The 19,480-nt window shown below is 45.0% G+C and overlaps 1 protein-coding gene across 1 annotated transcript in view; it reads right to left on the bottom strand.

Moving 5' to 3' along the window:
• The window catches only part of ntng2b (netrin g2b), a gene marked incomplete at both ends in the record, with an annotated part of 95,081 nt that extends 79,733 nt beyond the window's left edge, over window positions 1-15,348 (bottom strand). Inside the window, 2 exons of the mRNA XM_080743178.1 lie at window positions 2,469-3,112; window positions 15,136-15,348. Of these exons, the coding sequence (XP_080599304.1) occupies window positions 2,469-3,112; window positions 15,136-15,348 (857 nt within the window). The remainder of the gene's footprint in view (window positions 1-2,468; window positions 3,113-15,135) is intronic.
• Window positions 15,349-19,480: the final 4,132 nt, after the last annotated feature.

The following is a 19,480-nucleotide window of genomic DNA, read 5'->3' as shown; positions in this document are numbered from 1 at the left end:
GGACCCCCCACTCCGCCATCACCCAATACCCCTGCTGGCTGCCCAGAATAACTTATTGATTAGTGATTATGTTACGGGAGGTGTGGGCAACAAGGGAGGAAGATGGACTGGCCTCAGTCATCTCCACAAGGCTATATTTGGGCCCTCTGATACCAAATCCAGCACATAAAGATACTGTCACCAGCTGCCACCCGCACAGCTTTCAGGATGGAAAAGAGACAAAGAGATGAGAAACGCGGTGAGAGTGTATAAATCGGAAAGTTAACGTCTGACGGCTTACCATAAATCTGTTACGGGACGAGGCAACCGTGTCGAGTATTGTAGCACGACTGTCAAATGATAAAACTGTTGTGATGTTTATGATTACTGAACGATGCAATAAAGACAACATGTGTCCTCCATGCCGATCATTCAAGTTATTGGTTTTGGAGGTTGTTCTAGCATAGCTGTGAACAATTTCACCTCCACCATTTCTCTCTCTCTCTCTCTCTCTCTCTCTCTCTCTCTCTCTCTGATTCCGTGCTGAGCCTGAAAAGTTCCTGTGATCAATACCTCCAGGTCCTATCCCCAGTGCCAGAGAGATCTGTGTGTATATGTGTGTGTGTGTGTGCGCGTGCTCATGCAAGTCTGTGCTTGTGTGTGTGTGTGTGCTGTGCGCGCGTGTTGTGTGCTGTGTCAGCATACACTCAGGACCTCATCAAACACCCCCATACCCCCCCTATCCACAGGCAGACGCCCACATCAACTTACACCTCTGAACCGCTTACATGTTTTCACTTTCCCCCAACCCCCAACCCCAATGCACACGGAAAACACACTCATTCACTCACACATGCACGCGCACACACACACACGCACACGCACAGGCACACGCACACAAATACACGTACAAACACAAGCGCGTGCAGAGATACACACACACGCCCGTGCGCGTACGCAAACCCAACGAGGGTGTTAAATACCATTCAAATGTCACCCTGCCGTATTGATTGGAATAACAATTCTGAAAGGTAGGAGAGATGGCTTGTTGATGCTAAGCAGGCGCGTGACGGCCCAGCCATCCCTCACTGTCACAAAGTTGCCATGTAAGGGTTCCCAGCTTCCCCCGCAGAACGTGGATCGCAGTTAACGTTAGACCACCGAGGCCGTCTGTTTGTGTCGTTAATCATCGCGCTCACCGGCCAATGACAGGCAGCGTAGGATCCATGGCGAGAGAGATAGGGTCATTTGTGAGTGACCTCGGATTAGGCTGGATATGAGCGTGTGCGCGTGTGTGTGTGTGTGTGTGTGTGTGTGTGTGTGTGTGTGTGTGTGTGTGTGTGTGTGTAAATGGGACTGTAATCACGTACAGCTCTAATGACTGTCAAAACGACGCGAAAGCCAGGTGAAGTGAATTTCAACAACATGCCGTATACAGTAAGTCATCTTTCAGAGCTGAACGTTTGACCTACTGTATTCAGGAATCTGAATGGAAATAATCTAATATTCTCTTGTGGAGTACTAATGATTCATTTGACAGATCTGCTGTGCCACAAAAGAATCGGTGTCAACACCCAATGTAGAAAGAAAGAAAGATTATTTAATTATTCACTGTCCTACTATAGTAATTAAAACGTTATGATCAATGTGTCCCTTGCTCATGTACTCGAACATGACAACATGTTACTTTGTTCAGGGAAACGGTACTAAATTCAAAGTGAGCTCAGACAGAAATTTGACAATCAATCCAAAAGTGATGAGTTTCAACGTTGGGGAAAAAGGTGGTAGAGGAGAGTGCAGGGATGTTTTACACATAATTATCGGTTTAAGACAGAGCAATATGTGGTAATGTTACGAGACGATCACTGCTGTCTCCTTCTAATCCCTCTGGAAATTGTGTTTCAGCTGCCTCCCTTTTAGCTTTACCGTCTTTATCAATAAAAAAAGTCATTGGAATGTCTAGTCTCTATAAAAAAAATAAAACAATAAAGAGCCCAGTAAAAGTCTTTACAATTTCAGTGAAGGTTTCACATTTGATACTGGCATATTGTATCTTTTCTTTTCTTTCTTTCTTTCTTTCTTTCTTTCTTTCTTTCTACATCAAATCATTATTTTAGTGAAATTGTAAACTATACCAGTGCTTCTCAACCTGTGGGTCGGGACCCCCAGGGGGGTCCCCAAATTATTTTGGGGGGTCCCCAGATGATTAACTTAATGTGCAACATTGTTTTTTCGCTCAACAGTAAGCAACAATGTAAGGAATATTAGAGGCAGAAATTGTGAAAATAGCCGATCTACATGCTCACAACACCTCGCAACTATTTTCACAATAGAACCGTGTTACACAAAATGTAATGCCTCAACTCTTAGTGCTCGTCAGGGTGGGGGGGAGGCCCAGTTAAAATATGATTGCTTTGGGGGTCGTGGCCTGAAAAGGTTGAGAACCACTGAACTAAACAAACAAAGAAAAGGTCAAGAGATTCCCTCACCTTGCAGGTACCTCGATGTTGGAGATGGCATAGAAGTACTTGAGCAGGTTGTCTCTCTGGACATAGGTGCCTCCCAGCGCGGGCTTGAGGAGCCTCAGCCTCAGGTTGGTGAAGGTGAAGAAGTCTCTCAGGCCCTTCATACTCTCCATACGCGTGTACAGGCTGTCCATGTTCTGCAGGCGAGGCCCGGCGAACACGGCGAAACGCGCCCGCACCTCAAACTTCACGTTCTTGTCGTTCTTGGAGCCCACCCACCGCGAGTACTGCTCGGTGCAGATGACCCGCGTGATGTTGGCGGGCGTCAGGTCGCGGACGCGCTTGGGCGCCATGCCGAAGGCGTCCTGGCAGTCGTCGGCGAAGTACTGGTAGGGCTGCCAAGAGCGCCCGTGGTCCATGGACTTGTCCAGCACCATGTGCGTGGGACGGCCGTACTCAAAGGTGATCTGGATGTCGTCGGTGAGCTCCAGACTCTTGTTCCAGGCCATGGAGATGTTGGCCAAAAGGGGCTCGGGGTAGCGTCTCCATGTGACCGTCTGCCAATAGGTGATTAGACCACTGCGTTCGCGATCCTGCATGTTCTGGGGGGGATGGGCCAGGTCCGGGTTCGAGGCGTCACATTCGTCACTGCACAGGTACGGGTTCTCCTGCAAGATGGAGGGACACAGAGCAGTGGAAGATCAGTGGGGGAGTTCGTAATGACAGGAACCAGAAGGAACACAATTCAAATAGACCATGTTGGTGTCACTTTTGAAATAATGCACATTGTTTGATATAGATAACAGAAATATGATGTTGTTACTTGCACCAGCAGAGTGTGCAAGTAGGGTGATCGGTGCTGTCTGTATGTATGTGGCTGACAGTACAAAGGCAGGGCCTTTAATTAGCCAATGAGGGAGCAGCATTCTCTGTGACGTCACCACCAATCAACAAGTGTCGTCACATACATACCCACATACCTCACAGTCAGCCACATACTTACAGACAGCACCCTACTTGCGCACTCTGCTGGCGCACAAGTAGGCCATATTTGCCTATGAGTGCACAAGGTGCAAGTCGGCAACTCGACAGAGTGCAGTCTAGCGCAATAAACCTTTAGTTGAGTTCTTTCAGTTTGGAAAACAGCTTATAATACTTTAAAGAGGAAGAAACATCAATGAAGATGTGTCCAGAGGCATCAGCGGATATATTTTTCCTTCACTCTCTTAGAGATGTTGGAGTTCCCATCCTTTTCTACAACCCCTCCTGTCCTCCTTCAGTGTACCCCCTATTTCCGGTACCTCCAGGTCGCCCCCAATCTATACATCTAAAGCTGTTTCAGATCATTCCTGCCAAGATTCAGCATTGTTAGGTTTCTCCACACCGCTCAGAGCAATCAAGGATCCCTCCTCTTCCTATTCAGAACTTCCAAAGGTCCAAGTTCCTTTTATAATTTATAAAAAACCTATATGACTTCAATTCATCTTCCTGTGCCCCAGATATGGAATCAACATGAATCAGATCTGATGTCTCCTAACACACGCCTGTCCCACAAAGGAACCGAAGCCTCCTCGTAGAGAGACTCTTGTATCAGGCAAAGAAATGTTGGACTTTTGAAAAGAGCTGCGGGTGTTGCTATCTCTGACTTTAAAGCTGCACTATGTAATCTTCCTGTTCTACCCTCAATTTGAACCCTGATCTCCTGCGCAAGTGCTGACATGTTTACCACTAAGCTAATGGAGCCTGCCTGCTTGCTTTGGGGATTTTTTATTTATTTTGACCTTCAGGTCAAAATCTGTGTCAAACCAGAAACACTATTGTGTGTCAGCAGGGAGACACACAATAGTGTGCGTTATATTGTATTAACATACTCAAGCATTATTCATACAAGACAAGTTACATAATACAGCTTTAATTACCTGATTGTAGAGTGGGCAACGGCTGATTTAAGCACCTTACCTGAGTCAAACTAATTAGTCTGGGTGTGACTATACACCTGTCGTTGTGCAAGGAGCTAATTGGGTGTGACTGCTTATCAGCAAGTTGAAACACAGTCTATTTTATACAGAGCAGTTTTACATGTTTTATCATTCATCAATGTACTGTAAATTTTATTAAAACAAGGGAAATACTGCATACTGTTTTAAATGCGTAAGCAGGGCATATGAGCTCTGTGACATGTGGATGCAATGTGCAATCAATTTTCATTACATGTAGTTTTTATTTAACACCTAACACTTACCTAAGGGTATCAGTCATTTGTAATGACAAGTTATCCTTGTCATTATGAAAGACCTGGGTCCTTTAAAGTTTTTGTAGTGTAGGCTATAACACTAAAGCAGTAGTGCATGATATTGATGCCTTTTGCTGGCATAGATCATATCTCATACCTTCGTTGGAAACGTTCACTTTCTCATCTTTATTGCCAAGAAGCAGTATATGCAGGCATTTCTTCCTCTTGAATAAAGTCATTGGAGTGTATCATGGGAAAGTGAGCAGTCAGTCAAAACCACTCTAGTGGCCTGATAACAAAAGCAAAAGTTACAATCCTGGGAGGCTAAGATTATAAATCATCTGATTTATGGTGACACCGCAGGGTGGGAAAACTCCAAACATAAGCAAACGCTGCGCCGGTGCTGAGGAAAGCTGTATAGCACTGCCACTGAGATACTATAGGGAATCACGAGGCGTGGGAAGATACGACGACATAACATGGTAAAACTACAATGTCTTTGTCCCAACAACAACTGATCTGACCCTCCCTCCCACCCTAAACCGCCCCCCACATCACCAGGCACACGCTTCCCTGTCTGAGAACCCAATTATCTCTGCCAGTGACTTGCCTGACTGTCAGAGCAAACAACCTATGATGATAATATACAACACTTACTGTATAAACAACTGTCACTACAGTAGGAAATTCTAACGGAGGCTGTGGACAGTCACACACAGAGAATGTTGTAACCACTTAAGCCCTATATTATGCGTTGTTGTATGATGAACTGCAAAAATAGCAGATCTTCAAGCATCTTTGCCCCCCAAATTTTAGTTGATTACATTTTTAATACGTGAATTATCATTTATTAAAAAATAATCTATGATAATTAAACTTTGCGTGCCAAAATAGGGATTTGTGGTTAACCACTTAAACCCCAAGCATCCTTATTCTGGGAAAAGCTTTGCAGGGAAATAGCAGATTGTTGTTGATTAGCCATTTAAATGTAGAGTGAAAACAGTCCCATGTACAGAGCCCTGAGGGACTCCGCTCAACAATTTATGGGGTTCAAGTCGTTAATCCAGAAGCTGCTGCTCTAGAACGGTGGTTCTCAACCTGTGGGTCAAATTATTTGGGGGGATCCCCAGATGATTAACTTGATGTGCAACATTGTTTTCTCACTCAACAGTAAACAAACCAACATAAAGTGTAAGTGTATAGAGGGTATCTGCACATTTCTAAAATGACAAATTAAACATTGGCCAAATTGTCAAATATTATAAGCAGAAATTGTGAAAATAGCAATAGAACTGTGTTATACAAAATGTAATGCCTCAGCTCTTAGTGCTTGTAGGGTGGGGGGTCCCCAGTTGAAATATGATTATTTTGGGGGGTCGCGGCCTGAAAGGGTTGAGAACCAGTGCTCTAGAGGACCTGCCGCTCGGTGTCTCCTCCATTAGTGCAGCCCCTCTCTCACCTTTGACCCCGGACCAGCCGCCCATTCACACACCAGGGACAGGATTAGTACACCGTTGTTCCAGGGGTGACCTCTGACATACAAATCCTATTGAAAATGATCACATTGTCCTAGATACTGTAGGCTACAGTAGTTCCTCCCATAGATTGTGTGAGTGTGTGTGTGTGTGTGTGTGTGTGTGTGTGTGTGTGTGTGTGTGTGTGTGTGTGTGTGTGTGTGTGTGTGTGTGTGTGTGTGTGTGTGTGTGTGTGTGTGCGTGTGTGCGCGCGTGCGTGCGTGTGATTCCGTGTGATTCTGTGTGAATGTAATTATTGTGTACACCTGAGAGGAGTGTGCGTGCGTGCGCGTGATCCATGAAGCAGCGTATGGAATTTGCATGTTCTCTTTGCACTTTGTGCAATTATTCCTCTGTTGGACCGGGGCTAAACGCAGCATGATTCTCATCATTAAGTCTACTATGACCTCTCTTAGCCCTCAGGATAAGTAGTTCAGTGATAGACAATATGGTAGGCATGCTATCTTGCAGCATCATACCATTTACACAACCCCCCATGAACTGTACAGTACTCTCCACTCTGTCTTCTGTCACTTCTCTGCCCTGTCTCACATATTTAGGTCAGTATACAGACACGCACACACGTGCACGTACTCTCACACATGCGCACACAAACACGCACGTGAACAGATCCCGTCCAACTGCTACGGCAGGTGGCCCACACCACTAAGCCCCTCTAGCAATTATCCTCGCTGGGATCGTGTCTCTCCACTACAACAGGCGGCGTGGCACCGCAACGTCATGGCTGCAACACGCCATCGCCAAAGAGCAGAGTTCTCTCATGCTGTTTGTTTGTTTCTTTGGTTGTTATTTTTAATATCATCGTCATCATTATTTTTAAGAACATCATAATTATGGCCAACAATTATACAGCAATTATACAACAAGCTTACAGATCTGCTATTTTTGAAATAATATAGATTTTCTTTTTGTAGTTAAGTGGTTAAAGGGTCTGCCTCAGTGTCTGAGACATCCTGTTCCCTCTCTCTGTGACTTGAGCGAAAACAATGTAACTTTAAACACTAAATAGAGGGGTGCCCGCTGGCCTACCGGTCCAGGCGCATACCACATAGACTCAGTGTAGCCTGACAGTGTGTCACTCGTTCGAGTCCCGATCCCGACTACCTTTCCTGCGTGTCACTGTCACTCCCCATCTCTCTCCCCATTTCCTGTCAGTCTACTGTCCTATCAATAAAGGCATAAAAAGCACAAAAACATATCTTTTAAAAAAAGGGGGGAAAAACACTGATCCTGAAAGACAAAATCTTGTTTACATCCTTAGGTTACTGAGAGGTACCTTTTTGTGTTATCTGTGCAAAATTCATAGGCGATTGTCAAATATATGCAATCTGGACAAAACAGCCAGTGAAGCTTTTAATCTGGCTGACAAATGGTCAGAAACCAGTTTGCAGACATCACAGTATCACTTTGCAAGCTGAAAGTACTGAATGAATTATCAGCAAATCTCCTTGTATTGTGCATATTGTGTTCCTTTCTGTTTGTCTCGATCTCTTTCCAACTTTTATGACAATGTCTCAAATATTGTCCTACAATCATCACTCCACTGACCCTGACCCTTTAATCTTTTCTTTCTCTTTCCACTTCGACTAGAAGTTTGGAGCTTGTATTGCCAGCAAGGGGAATAAAGGTAGATACGCACACCGTCAGAGAACACAATTTATTTTGAAGAAGCATCAAATGAAACGACCCTCCCATTAAAAAAGGCAACAAAGGGGGAAAGGAAGGGATATTGCTTTTTCACTTAAAACGTTAATCTTTTGTTGTTGAAGTTTTCCCATCATACTGGAGATGACCATTAATACACTCTGTGGGACATTATACATACAGTAATAATAGTTTATTTAATGCTGCAATGGCACAGAGTGGACAAAAAGCTTTTTTTTCCAACATCCTATATCTTTGTCCACGTTGGCAGTACTGTGTGTTAAGTGATGATCTATTGGCTACTCCATATCAGACCCAAGACTCCTCTACTGTGCAAGTATATGTGTCCTTTGTACATACTGTACTGTACACACAAACACGCACACGCTTGCGCGCGCACACACACACACACACACACACACACACACACACACACACACACACACACACACACACAGACACACACACACACACACATACACAGTCTAATGTCTGAAGTCTGTGTAGGACAGTAGCCGCACACTCACATACACACTAATAACGGTAAAGGTCGGGTCTATAATGCTTTGCTTTAAGCTTAGTTTATTCTCCACGGTCGACGTCTCCACAATAGTGTGTTCCTCCCTGACCTGTATGTCTGCTAAAAAGCATGCCAGCGTACAGTATGTAATGCATATCGTCACTGTTGGGCAGAAACCTTGTATCTACAAAACGAGCGGTTTTGGACATACAAGGTTTCCACCCGACAACAACGATATCTACTGCTACAGGACAGAACAGAAGGATCTGGACCCAGCTCAGCCTCCTGCTCAGATTACCAGCAGGGACATGACACATTATACTGTATGTGGTGGTACTGTAGGGAGCGACGCACATTGACGTTATGCATGACAATGCAGGAAATCCTTACAATCATGAAGCACTTCTTATAGCTTCCCTATATGGACCATAACCCCCCTAAAACATGATGATCAGGTATTATGATTATTATGAGAAAGTCTTTTGTGTTAAAATCGTGTTTTTATGTGGCCACACCCACCAGTTCATTAAGTATGCCTGGTTGTCAGGTGGGTGCATCGTGACCCAGCTGAAGTTAGCCACACCCACAGTGTTGGGTGTATGGACAAATAGTTCTACATCTCATATCCCAATAGGTTTACCTTTTATGGATCCCCTAAGTTTAAATACACTCATGCATACAGTATGCAAAATCGTACTGTATATGCTTTGTTTAGTGGGGTCCCCCAGGGTTCTATACTAGGCCCCTTCCTTCTTTCCCTATACACCAAATATCTTTGCCCTAAAAAATAACATTAGCTCACAATTGCCTCAAAGTTTACCAATAATCGGAACATGTAACAAAAGCAAAGGCGGCAGTGCTTCGGAGTCAACGTTTCCACAAGAATGAAAGAGCGAAAGTCACAAGGACCACACACACACACACACACACACACACACACACACACACACACACACACACACACACACACACACACACACACACACACACACACACACACACACACACACACGCACCATACCGACCCTGACGAGTGAGTCTGTTACAGCCGAGTGCATTATCTGAAGGCCTAGGCAACAAGTACAGATGAATCAGATAACATTATGTGATTCATCAGTTGATTTGGCTGTGACACCGTTAAATGCCGTCCGTGCCAGGCCCTGAGAGGTGACAGCTGTCATCCAGGGAGGTGGCTTGGCTGTCACATGAGTTCACCTGAGGCTGTCTGAGGTATTGTGGCCAATCCTACTTAGTATCACCTCAGTCAAGGATAAGTCTCACTTAGAACTGTCCTACTATTCTGCCAACCCGCCTTAAAGCTCCCTGCCCAAGAAGGAACCAAGCCATGATATCATTGCTCCCCCCGCCGCTTAATTCCCTCCTCTGCACACACATCTCATTGTCTCATTCACAGTAAAATCCTGGGTGTTAATTTAACTCTCAGAGTTACAAACGGATATATTAGCACTGAGTTTCTTTTCCCTCCTGTGCATATACCAGCTCTTTCTCTTGCTCACATTTCCTCTGCGCTCTCTCTCCGTTAATTATGCCCTGCGCTCCCCGTCCCTACTCACGCTGTGCCTCAATTCACCTCCAAGGGTGTATTATTATTAGGCTACTGGATACCTGGCTAGCTGTTACCCCAGGGAGGTGTGGTGTCGGGGATGGGCCACCACTGGGCGCTTATCCGTGGCCTCGGCTATAGCCCGCTACTGGGGTATAGGGCAGGCTGGTCGAGCCTGGCGGGGCCCGGGCAGGGCGGGCAGGGCAGGTCAGTAGGCAGCATGGATACCGGCCCAGTCTGGGAAGCACTCATCCACTGATTCACAGCTACCAGCTGCCATCTTCCTCTCCTTTCCAGCAAGCTCCTCTTCCGCTGCTGCGCGGCTCCTCTCTCTCTCTCTCTCTCCCCCCCTCCCTCTCTCCCCCCTCTCTCTCTCCTCTCTCCTCTTCTCTCCTCTCTCATGTCTATTTTTAGAGCTGGCTGATTTCTACCGTCTAAACTGGGCAGATCTGTTGTGGAGTGGGGTGGATGTGATTTTGTCTTACTTACATTTGGTACACATATACAGTGCTGTGGTGTTAACGCATGGCACTCTTCCCTGTGAATGTCTTGTTTTTAATGCGGTGCATTTCTGCACACGTACACCTGCCTGCAGCCAGCATCCACAGGACTACTCCTTAACCTGGACCCCAGGGAGTTGGTGATTGAAGGTTTTGGTTCAAAACCAAAAACTACTGACACAAACAAGAGACCAAGGTCTTTTTGAATGCGGCATTATTGTACAGACTGTGTGTGTGTGTGTGTGTATGTGTATATACTACTGAGCAACACTGGTCTGATTTCATCTTTCTGCTTAGCTAAGCTGGGATCCTCCTCACCTCTCCCTCATCATTAGCCACCCCTGTCCCGCAACACACACACACACACACACACACACACACGCACACACACACACACACACACACGCGCACGCACACTCACGCATGCGTGCACGCGCACACGCACACGCACGCGCACACGCACACACCATCTCATTCTCCATCTCCCCCAGAGCTATAGTCGGGACCATGTAGCTGCACTTCAGAGAAGCCACTAACCAGCTACTGAGGCTCCTAATACAGAGGACTAGCAACAGTGGCGCGTCGTCCTCAAAGTGGAGCGTAGGGCCCTGTCATGTTGAAATAAGCCAACATGCTGGCCTGTTTTGGCTGGAGAGAGGGACCGCTGCTGCATTCCCCGGGAACAAGGGAGATAAATTGGGAATAAAACATGGATCCCTGAGGGGACAGGGGGACCAAACTAAACCAATGCTAAAGCAGGGAAAGCCGTGTTTCAACATCTAAATGCCCAAATGTCGAATTTGCCCACAGTTTATTCTAAGGAACATACTGTAACAGTTATTGGGCGAGCGAGGGGGGAAAATATTCAGCACCTTCCGCAGTGTGTCTCAAGACTTATTAAGGATGAGCAGCTCTGCGCATTGGGTAATGCAGTCTTTTTTCGGTGCCCTGACTTTCCCTTGACTTGTGGGATTGCTGAATGAGTGAATGTAAATGTACACCAATTAGATACGAAACCGGCTTTTCTGTAAAGCTGCCAAATCCAGAGGTGAGAGGAGGGGGAAATAAATGCTGCTCTTCAGAAAATAAATGATATGTATACCAATAACCCCAACTGATACTGAGTTAGAGGGTCCACGATAGAAGAGAAAGGGAGGAAGAGTGGGGCTAAATTCCCTACAACAATCCAGGTGAACTAATCCTAGAGTATTTTCAAGGGAACTGTTGTTATAATGATTTGACTCACTACTGGAAACACTGTTCTAATATTTGATACAAGCATTTCTTTTGCAATAATAATTGCACCAAGGATTGTTGTGGAATAAAATGAAATAAAGGGTTAGGGTTTTCTGTCCTTTTTTTGTGAATCAGAATGTAATATTATTATTTATCACAAAGCTACTCAACTAATATTACTTGAGGGATGAAAAGGGAGATATGTTCTGTTCTCAGTGGTGTGGTTCTTGACTCGTGAAATATGAAGTCCTAATTCAACGTGTCGTCGTTGTCGGGTGGAAACCTTGCATGTCCAAAACCTTCCTTTTTTTGTTATTTTAATCTACGCGCACACAACGCCTCGCACCACAAAGCGATGTGTACTTGTAGATCTTCTATTTTCGCTAGTTTTGTGTGACCGCCTTGTGTGATGAAGCAGGGCTTTACTTTACGAAAAAACTTACAAATTTGAAACTTGGAGATACAAGGTTTCTGCCCGACAGTGGCTTTCCGATTCTGTGATCTCCCAGGGTACCATGACACCATGATATCCGTTAATGTCTATTCCAGGGGTTTTCAACCCTTTTCACATCAAGGTCCATTATTTATTCGGCATTTGAGCCACGGACCGCCGTTTGATGAGATTTAGATTCTGAGACCTAAAACTTAGAATATTTTGTCATGTTTGGATAAGATTTTGTCCACAATTCCATGCTGTTATTGCTGTAGTGATGTTTGTATATAGGAGAGATAACAGGCAAACGTTGATCAAAATAACAATTCTTCAACATCTTCTAATTGTGTAGACTTCTTGTAAATTGAGTAATGCAGGTGTTTAACATAATTTGACTCTTGAGAGCGTGAAATGAAATGGGTCCACGTGGTTTCATTTTGATCTGTGCAAAATGAAAGCACGTGGACCCATAAGGGTCCATTTGGTTTCATTTTACACACTCAAGAGTTAAAGATCTATAACAGTCCTTTTGGTTACCAACTCTCCATCATTTAGACGGGGACCACCTGGGACACCCTCAAGGACCACTGTTGGTCCCCAGTAGGGATGGGACGATATGAACATTTCATATCATTATTGTGACCAAAGAAATCACGATTTACGATATTATTGCGATAATCAAAACTATTATCCTGGGGTGGAACATTTGCCAAAAAATAGCAGATCTACAAGCTCACGTCGCGACGCGTTGTGAGCTTGTAGATCGGCTATTTCTTGGCAAAGACATTTGATGGAGAGTGAAAGAATACTGTATTAAGTATGTTATAAGTAGTACCTTTTACCAATAGAGGGTTTAAATGGTACTGGATATGCAGCTCAGCAAATAAAAGGTGAATTGATCCCAGTGCATGACGGACGACGATATCACGATATATTAAATCTCCACCATACGATTATTGTGAGTGTTTTTTATCACGATAATATCACTTATCGTCCCATCCCTAGTCCCCAGACCATTGGCTGAGGACCGTCGGTCTGTTGGACACTTGAGTGACCTGCGATCGCACGGCAATCTCACTGCCATTCCAGCTGGTCCACACGTTTCCTGGTTCAACCCCCTCAACCTTGGGTGATCTGAAGTGAACCAGAACCAAAAATACTGTAAAAGATCCTGTCCGATGTGGAAGTGCTGACTAAGACCACCGCTGCTTCCTGACCCACCCTCTCTCTCTCTCTCTCTCTCTCTCTCTCTCTCTCTCTCTCTTCTCTCTCTCTCTCCCTCCATCATAGGAGAACATTCTGGGAGCCTACGGACATGGCGTCGCTGGCAAACCCCTTGTAAGGAAGCCCATTAAGGATCCCATCAATATTTCATCATTGCTTGCTCAGAAACATAGTTGTAGAACTTTCCAGGCCAGTGCCATTAGAGGGCAGACGTCAATATGTTATGGCAGCAAGTGTCTCTTCACTTCTCCCTCTTTGCCTCCCTCCATCCCTCTCTCCTCTAAAGAGTCATTAGTCATTGGAGAGGCTTTCTCAAGACGTCAGTGGTTTCCGCTACTTCTGCATTAAACAAATCATTAACCATTAGGTATCCAAGGAGCACAATATCCGCTCCTCCCGATGTCAAATGACTCCTGCCACTTTTATTAGTGTCAATGAGAAGAACGATGGGAGGCATTTCTCTGTGTATGACTGTGTGTGTGTGTGTGTGTGTGTGTGTGTGTGTGTGTGTGTGTGTGTGTGTGTGTGTGTGTGTGTGTGTGTGTGTGTGTGTGTGCGCGCGCGCATGCACGTACACATTTAAAGTGGAAGTCTGTAATTATTATTTACAGATAAGAACAAATCTGTAATTGCAAAGAAATACTGACACATTGTTAACTCAGACTTGTTATCACGCACCTTAGTATTTTCAGACAGCTCCAACAACTACCAGCCACTTTAATTACTGGGATAAAATAAACAAGCCATTAAGAATACAAACTACACCCAGAGCAGCAGACTGCCAGGCATTATCAGCCTGGTTGTGTCTCTCACAGTAATTCCACTCTTCTAGCATCCTCCGGTTAAAAAAACAAACTTTGGAGAAAAGGAGCAGATCTTTAATTGCAGTCCTTTTGAAATGACAGTGATTGTATAGCCCCTCTTTCAATTAAACCTTCATCACCCAAAATGGTAACTAGCCTACGGGCGTATGCTTTAGATTGTGCATAAAGATCAGACATGTATATTCCAGTTCTCCACCCCTTTTGCCCTCTGAATGCCCTTGGACAAAAACAGATCTTCTCTTTCCCACAATGCCGTTTATCAGACGAAATTTGAAATGCTCTAGAAAACCCAATCAAACCGGAAGATAAGAGTCTGCCAACTCCGTACCGGTGTAAACAACACCTCCGGACCTCTCCCAGGGAGGTCCGGGCATGCCAAGTCATTTCACCGGTGTCATCCCTTTTTGGAGACCAGGAAACCAAGCACCTCCAGTCCATGCTGCTTTGTGAGGTAATGATGCACTTATCCAGCCTGACTATAGGCAACATGATCAACTTTATCATGTTCACTGTCACATGTAATGTCACTACATGGGGTATCTCAGAGATACTACAGGGGGGCCGCCAAATCTTTGTGTGATAGGATCATGTGTTTTACATGAACCACTTGAACCCTAGCATCCCTATTCTGAGTGGAACATTAGCCAAAAATAGCAGATCTACAAGCTTACAATGCCTCCCAACGCGAGGCGTTGTAAGCTTGTAGATCTGCTATTTTTGTCAAGAAGAGCAGACTAAAGATGGTTCAAGTAAATTTCTGAAAATACAGATTACTCCAACATGATGACAGTCCTGTCAAAGAAGTCTAAGCGGTCTAAGAAATCTATGAAAAACTTTCATCTGCAACACAATTTTATACAATATGTAATGGGGGTCCCTGCTTCATCTCTCTCTCAGCTAAGGGGTCCCTGGCCTGAAAACGTTGAAGACCCCTGCTGTAATGAACTCGAGTAGCCTATATTATGTAAAAGAGCTCACCAGGGTGCAGAACCTCTCCGGAGGGTCTCCGCAGGTGATTCCCGGCGGGTCCACCTTGATCCGCATGTAGTCTTTCATGGACGCCGGCTTGGGCTGACAGGCGTAGTGCTCCCACACCGAGCCCTCATCCGTGCTCACCAGGGACTTGCACAGTTCGTACTGGCCTAGCGCGAGGGCCACGCAGTGCAGCAGCAGCACGGCCCGAAGGAGCATGGCCGGCGGAGGAGTGGATGGAGCGGGGTCCGGCGTTGGGCGAGGCGGGGGCCACGGTACTCAGAGGTGGGGTGAAGCGCATGGACCGCGGGTGGGTGATCACGAGGTGTGTAACTTCGACATACTGGTGGATGCTTCCAGAGTAGCAGGCAACCTGATGGTAGGCTACCAGGCTCACACAGACTCCCCTAAATAATAATAATACAAAAATACTTATCTATCAAAAAAGGTGCTTATTTGTAACTTTTTACAGCTTCCAAAGGACAAAACACTTTAGCGATTTGACGGCTGATTTCGAGTTGGTTTGGGTCTGCCTTAACCATAGTGGTGTAGAACTGGGTCTGGGGATGCGCCGACGGTCCTTTTAGTTCTCAGAAGTCAGAACGGATCCATTTCTCTGGCAGGGGGAGAGTTGAGCTGCCCGTGGAGGATGATTCCTCTCCGGGTTTCTCCATTGAGCAATTGTTTGATTGTCCTGGGGGAGAAGTGTGGGGAAAAAGTTAAGGTGTAAGAATCATAAAGGATTTAATGTCCATGCTTATTCATTGGGTGATTACATTATTTCTAAATGAGTGGCGATGTAATTCGAGTACAGGTGTGTAGCCCACTGTAGCCTCATTTAGCGTGCGTAATTTGTGCAAATTCAGATATTAATTTGTGATATTTATAAACAAGACAAAAGTTGGAGTCATAAAAAATGTTTTTATCATGATATTACGAAAGGTGCCATCATCATTTTAAACAGCAGCAAGTTTTACAGTTTACCGTTTGTAGCCAATTTCCCATTGCAATCCAATTCACTGACACTGCCAATCACAAATGACAACTCATTAAGTCAATCATCTAGGGCCAGGCTATATCTGTCCCATATACAAATGCACTTGTATCCCAGGCTACTTTGTTAAAAAAAAAAACTTCTGCAGGCTATAATGTTAATAATTACTTTCGAGATTAAATAATATGGCAAGGTATGGTATCCTATTCTAGTATGCGACTGAGTACCGCTTTGTAGGCAACCTTTTGCGTATAAACACGTGTGCTGGAGCCGGCTGTTCTTGAGAATTGATACCCTCTATTGCTGGAAGAAGTGGTTGAGCACAAGTGTGCAAAAGTCACCATACTGATTCAAGTTGTCACTACATGCGGCAGCCAGGTCCCCGTTCCTGTGGACTCGAGACTTTTGTCCAGGCCGCTATAGTTATTCCGTCAACTCACTGCATTGACAATCGTAGGGGTGTGTCTGTCAATTCATACTGTAGTGCAAGGCGAGCGAGGACTCTCGTTTAGATGCGATTCAATGGCTATTTGTTGTAATCGCAGAGTAAAGTGTTTAACTAATTAGAGGCGGACCAAATATCCCACAACTCACTGGTGTGCTGTCCATGGTGCTGAAACGGCAACACCATTGAACTATACGATTTATAGAACTCACCGACACCGAGGCTTCTTCGGTTTTAACGTTACTTCAAAGAGATTTGCTGGCATTTCAAAAGCTACAAGGCTGGTCTGTCGGTATTTCTTAAGATCAGATAAATTCACTTACTTATAATATTCACTCGGGGAGAGGATAGCACTTTAACGCATGTCCCGTGATCTGACCGTCCCTCTCTCCACAACAAATCCTTGCTTCGTCCACGGGTTCCCGTGTAGCGGTGTCAGTAGCCTACCGTAGTTCCGTTATCTGACTGCCGGATCGCTGTTTGTTTAGCCTCCCGCCGCTTACTTTTTTATTACACCGTGGACGGACGGCGGCAGGGCGGACGACGTCCTAGATCTGAAACGGGTGAATTCCAGCATCAATGAGTAGTCAAAAGTAAAAATATTGACTTTGAGGAAGGGCTCGTGTCCGCCCTTCTTCCCCTCCTACTTTACAAGCTCGGGTTTATCCTGGATGCTCAAGGGCAGAAAGAAAGAATAAAAAAAAAGAAAAGCTTTATGGAAAATCTCACTCCTCTCTCTCTCCCCACCCTCTGTTTTTCTCAAATACTCTCTCTCTCTCTCTCTCTCTCTCTCTCTCTCTCTCTCTCTCTCTCTCTCTCTCTCTCTCTCTCTCTCTCTCTCTCAGTTAATGCCCAGGCTAAATCCTTTTACCATCACTTTCAATCACTATCTGAGCTTTTATCTGCTTGCATGCTGCCTGAGCCGGGGCGGTGCAACTTCCCCTCCGTTCTTGCTCACTCCCCGGCACCAAACTGTTCCCCATCGGGCCGATCTGTACGCCCTGGTTGGGTCCCCACTCTACTTAAAGGACCAGTCCGAACGGTGATCTGGCTCCGACGTCCAGGAGGAGCCTATCTATTCTATCTTTCTTTTTTTTCCCCTTTTATCTTTGTATCTTCGCTGAATGTTAACCAATGGACAAGCTCACACATCATGGCTTGTCAATCTGCGATCTGCAATTTTTTCCCCTGCAAAGGTTTCCCCAGCATAAGGATGGGTTAAGTGGAAAACATAAATCTAACTTTACACTTCAAAGTTCAAACACGTGTTTTAGCTAAAGTATTAAATACAATTATGGCTGCAGGCTATAACTGTTCTCATTCATACAGTAGGGATTGAACAACACAGCCAGTTACACTAATTTATTAAAAAATATCTGACCGAATACATACAGTAGTGTGTTGCCTTTTGCAACAACACTAAGGGCTCTATTTTGATTGAAGTACCTGGTCTTATGACTTACAGTAACTTAAGAAATGGAGGTGTGACAAATGCTCACCTCTAGATGTCCACCCCTACAGTCAAAGCATCTCCCAGTCAGTGCCTTGAGACATGCAGACCCTTTAAAATGAGCCTTCCTTATATTTTGACCCAAATGTCATCAATTTTACTTGCAGGTAGAACGGCAGCTTCTCTACGGTGGGACCTAACTCCTCTTTGCTGTATCATGGTATGTCACACCAGGTAGGCATCCGTTCACCAATAAATGCCAAGTTCATGGAGTTCTCTCAGTTAGCAGTCTCGGGGAAACTTTCTATTTTGGAAAATTCTGCTCTCTCTACTATCTTAATCTTCCCTTGGATAGTTATTGTATAGATGATGAATTACAGTCTCTGTAATTGTGGAAACCATAAACGTTAGGCTTATGCTTTAAAGGTAGCTTTTCTTTCTTTTTCTCAAGCAAATCTTTTGGAATTGTAAACCTCAGATCTCTGTATGTCAGGGGTCTTCAACATTTTCAGGCCAAGGACCCCTTAGTTGAGAGAGAGATGAAGCAGGGACCCCCCACAACCCCTAGATACCATATAGTTTCAACGTTTGACAGCACAATCATCAGTGTATTTTGGGTTCATGTAAATTTGTAAATTTGTGTTTTCAGATATTTAACCACCTGAACCGTCAATACTTAAAGCTATACTGTGTAAGTTGCTCAACTAGTGGTCAGTAGCGTCCGTGTCTTTCGGCCGTTTTTCGCCGCGGACCGGGCCTCACACCCCCGCGTCACCCCCGCGTCTGCCTCCACCTCGCTGAGATCTATCTTTAGAGGGGTCCCTGGTTCATGTGCGTTCAGGCATTCCGGAGAAACGGAGTGTTTCACCCGAGTATAGATAGAGACACACGGGCGCCTACAAATATGGCCGCCCTATTGTGATAGCTAGCGACCCCACTTCAAGATGCGCTGTGATTGGCCGGCAGTGTATAACCCTCGCTGTGATTGGCCGATAGTGTATGATGACGTAGTTTTTGCGCGAAAACCGGACCCCGGTCAGGATCATAGAAAACATATAAAGAGAAGGCTTCAGAAGCTGAAAATAACGGAGTGGGTGTTCTAAAACTTTAGCGATTTAAGAGTTAGGACAATTTTAAGATTTGTTTTATAAAAAAAGTTACATGGTACAACTTTAATAAATTTGACATATCACTCTAACCCTAACCCACTCTGCCGAAAATAGCCGATCTACAAGCTACACTGCGAGGCGTTGTGAGCTTGTAGATCTGCAATTTTTGGCTAAAGTTCTCAGAATATGGACACTAGGGTTCAAGTGTGATGGAAAAAAAGCTTCTATCACACAAAGATTTGGAGGACTCCCTGTAGTAACTCTGAGGACTGTTGACGACCCCTGCTGTATGGGAACATAGGTGTGCTGTCCATGCATGGCACTGAATCAGCAGGTGTCAGGGCACCCCCAAA

The sequence above is a fragment of the Nannobrachium achirus genome (genome assembly GCF_963921795.1).
Source record: "Nannobrachium achirus genome assembly, chromosome: 15".
Lineage (NCBI taxonomy): Eukaryota > Metazoa > Chordata > Actinopteri > Myctophiformes > Myctophidae > Nannobrachium > Nannobrachium achirus.
The sequence above is the reverse complement of the archived record's forward strand: the minus strand, read 5'-3'. Positions and strand labels throughout refer to the sequence as shown.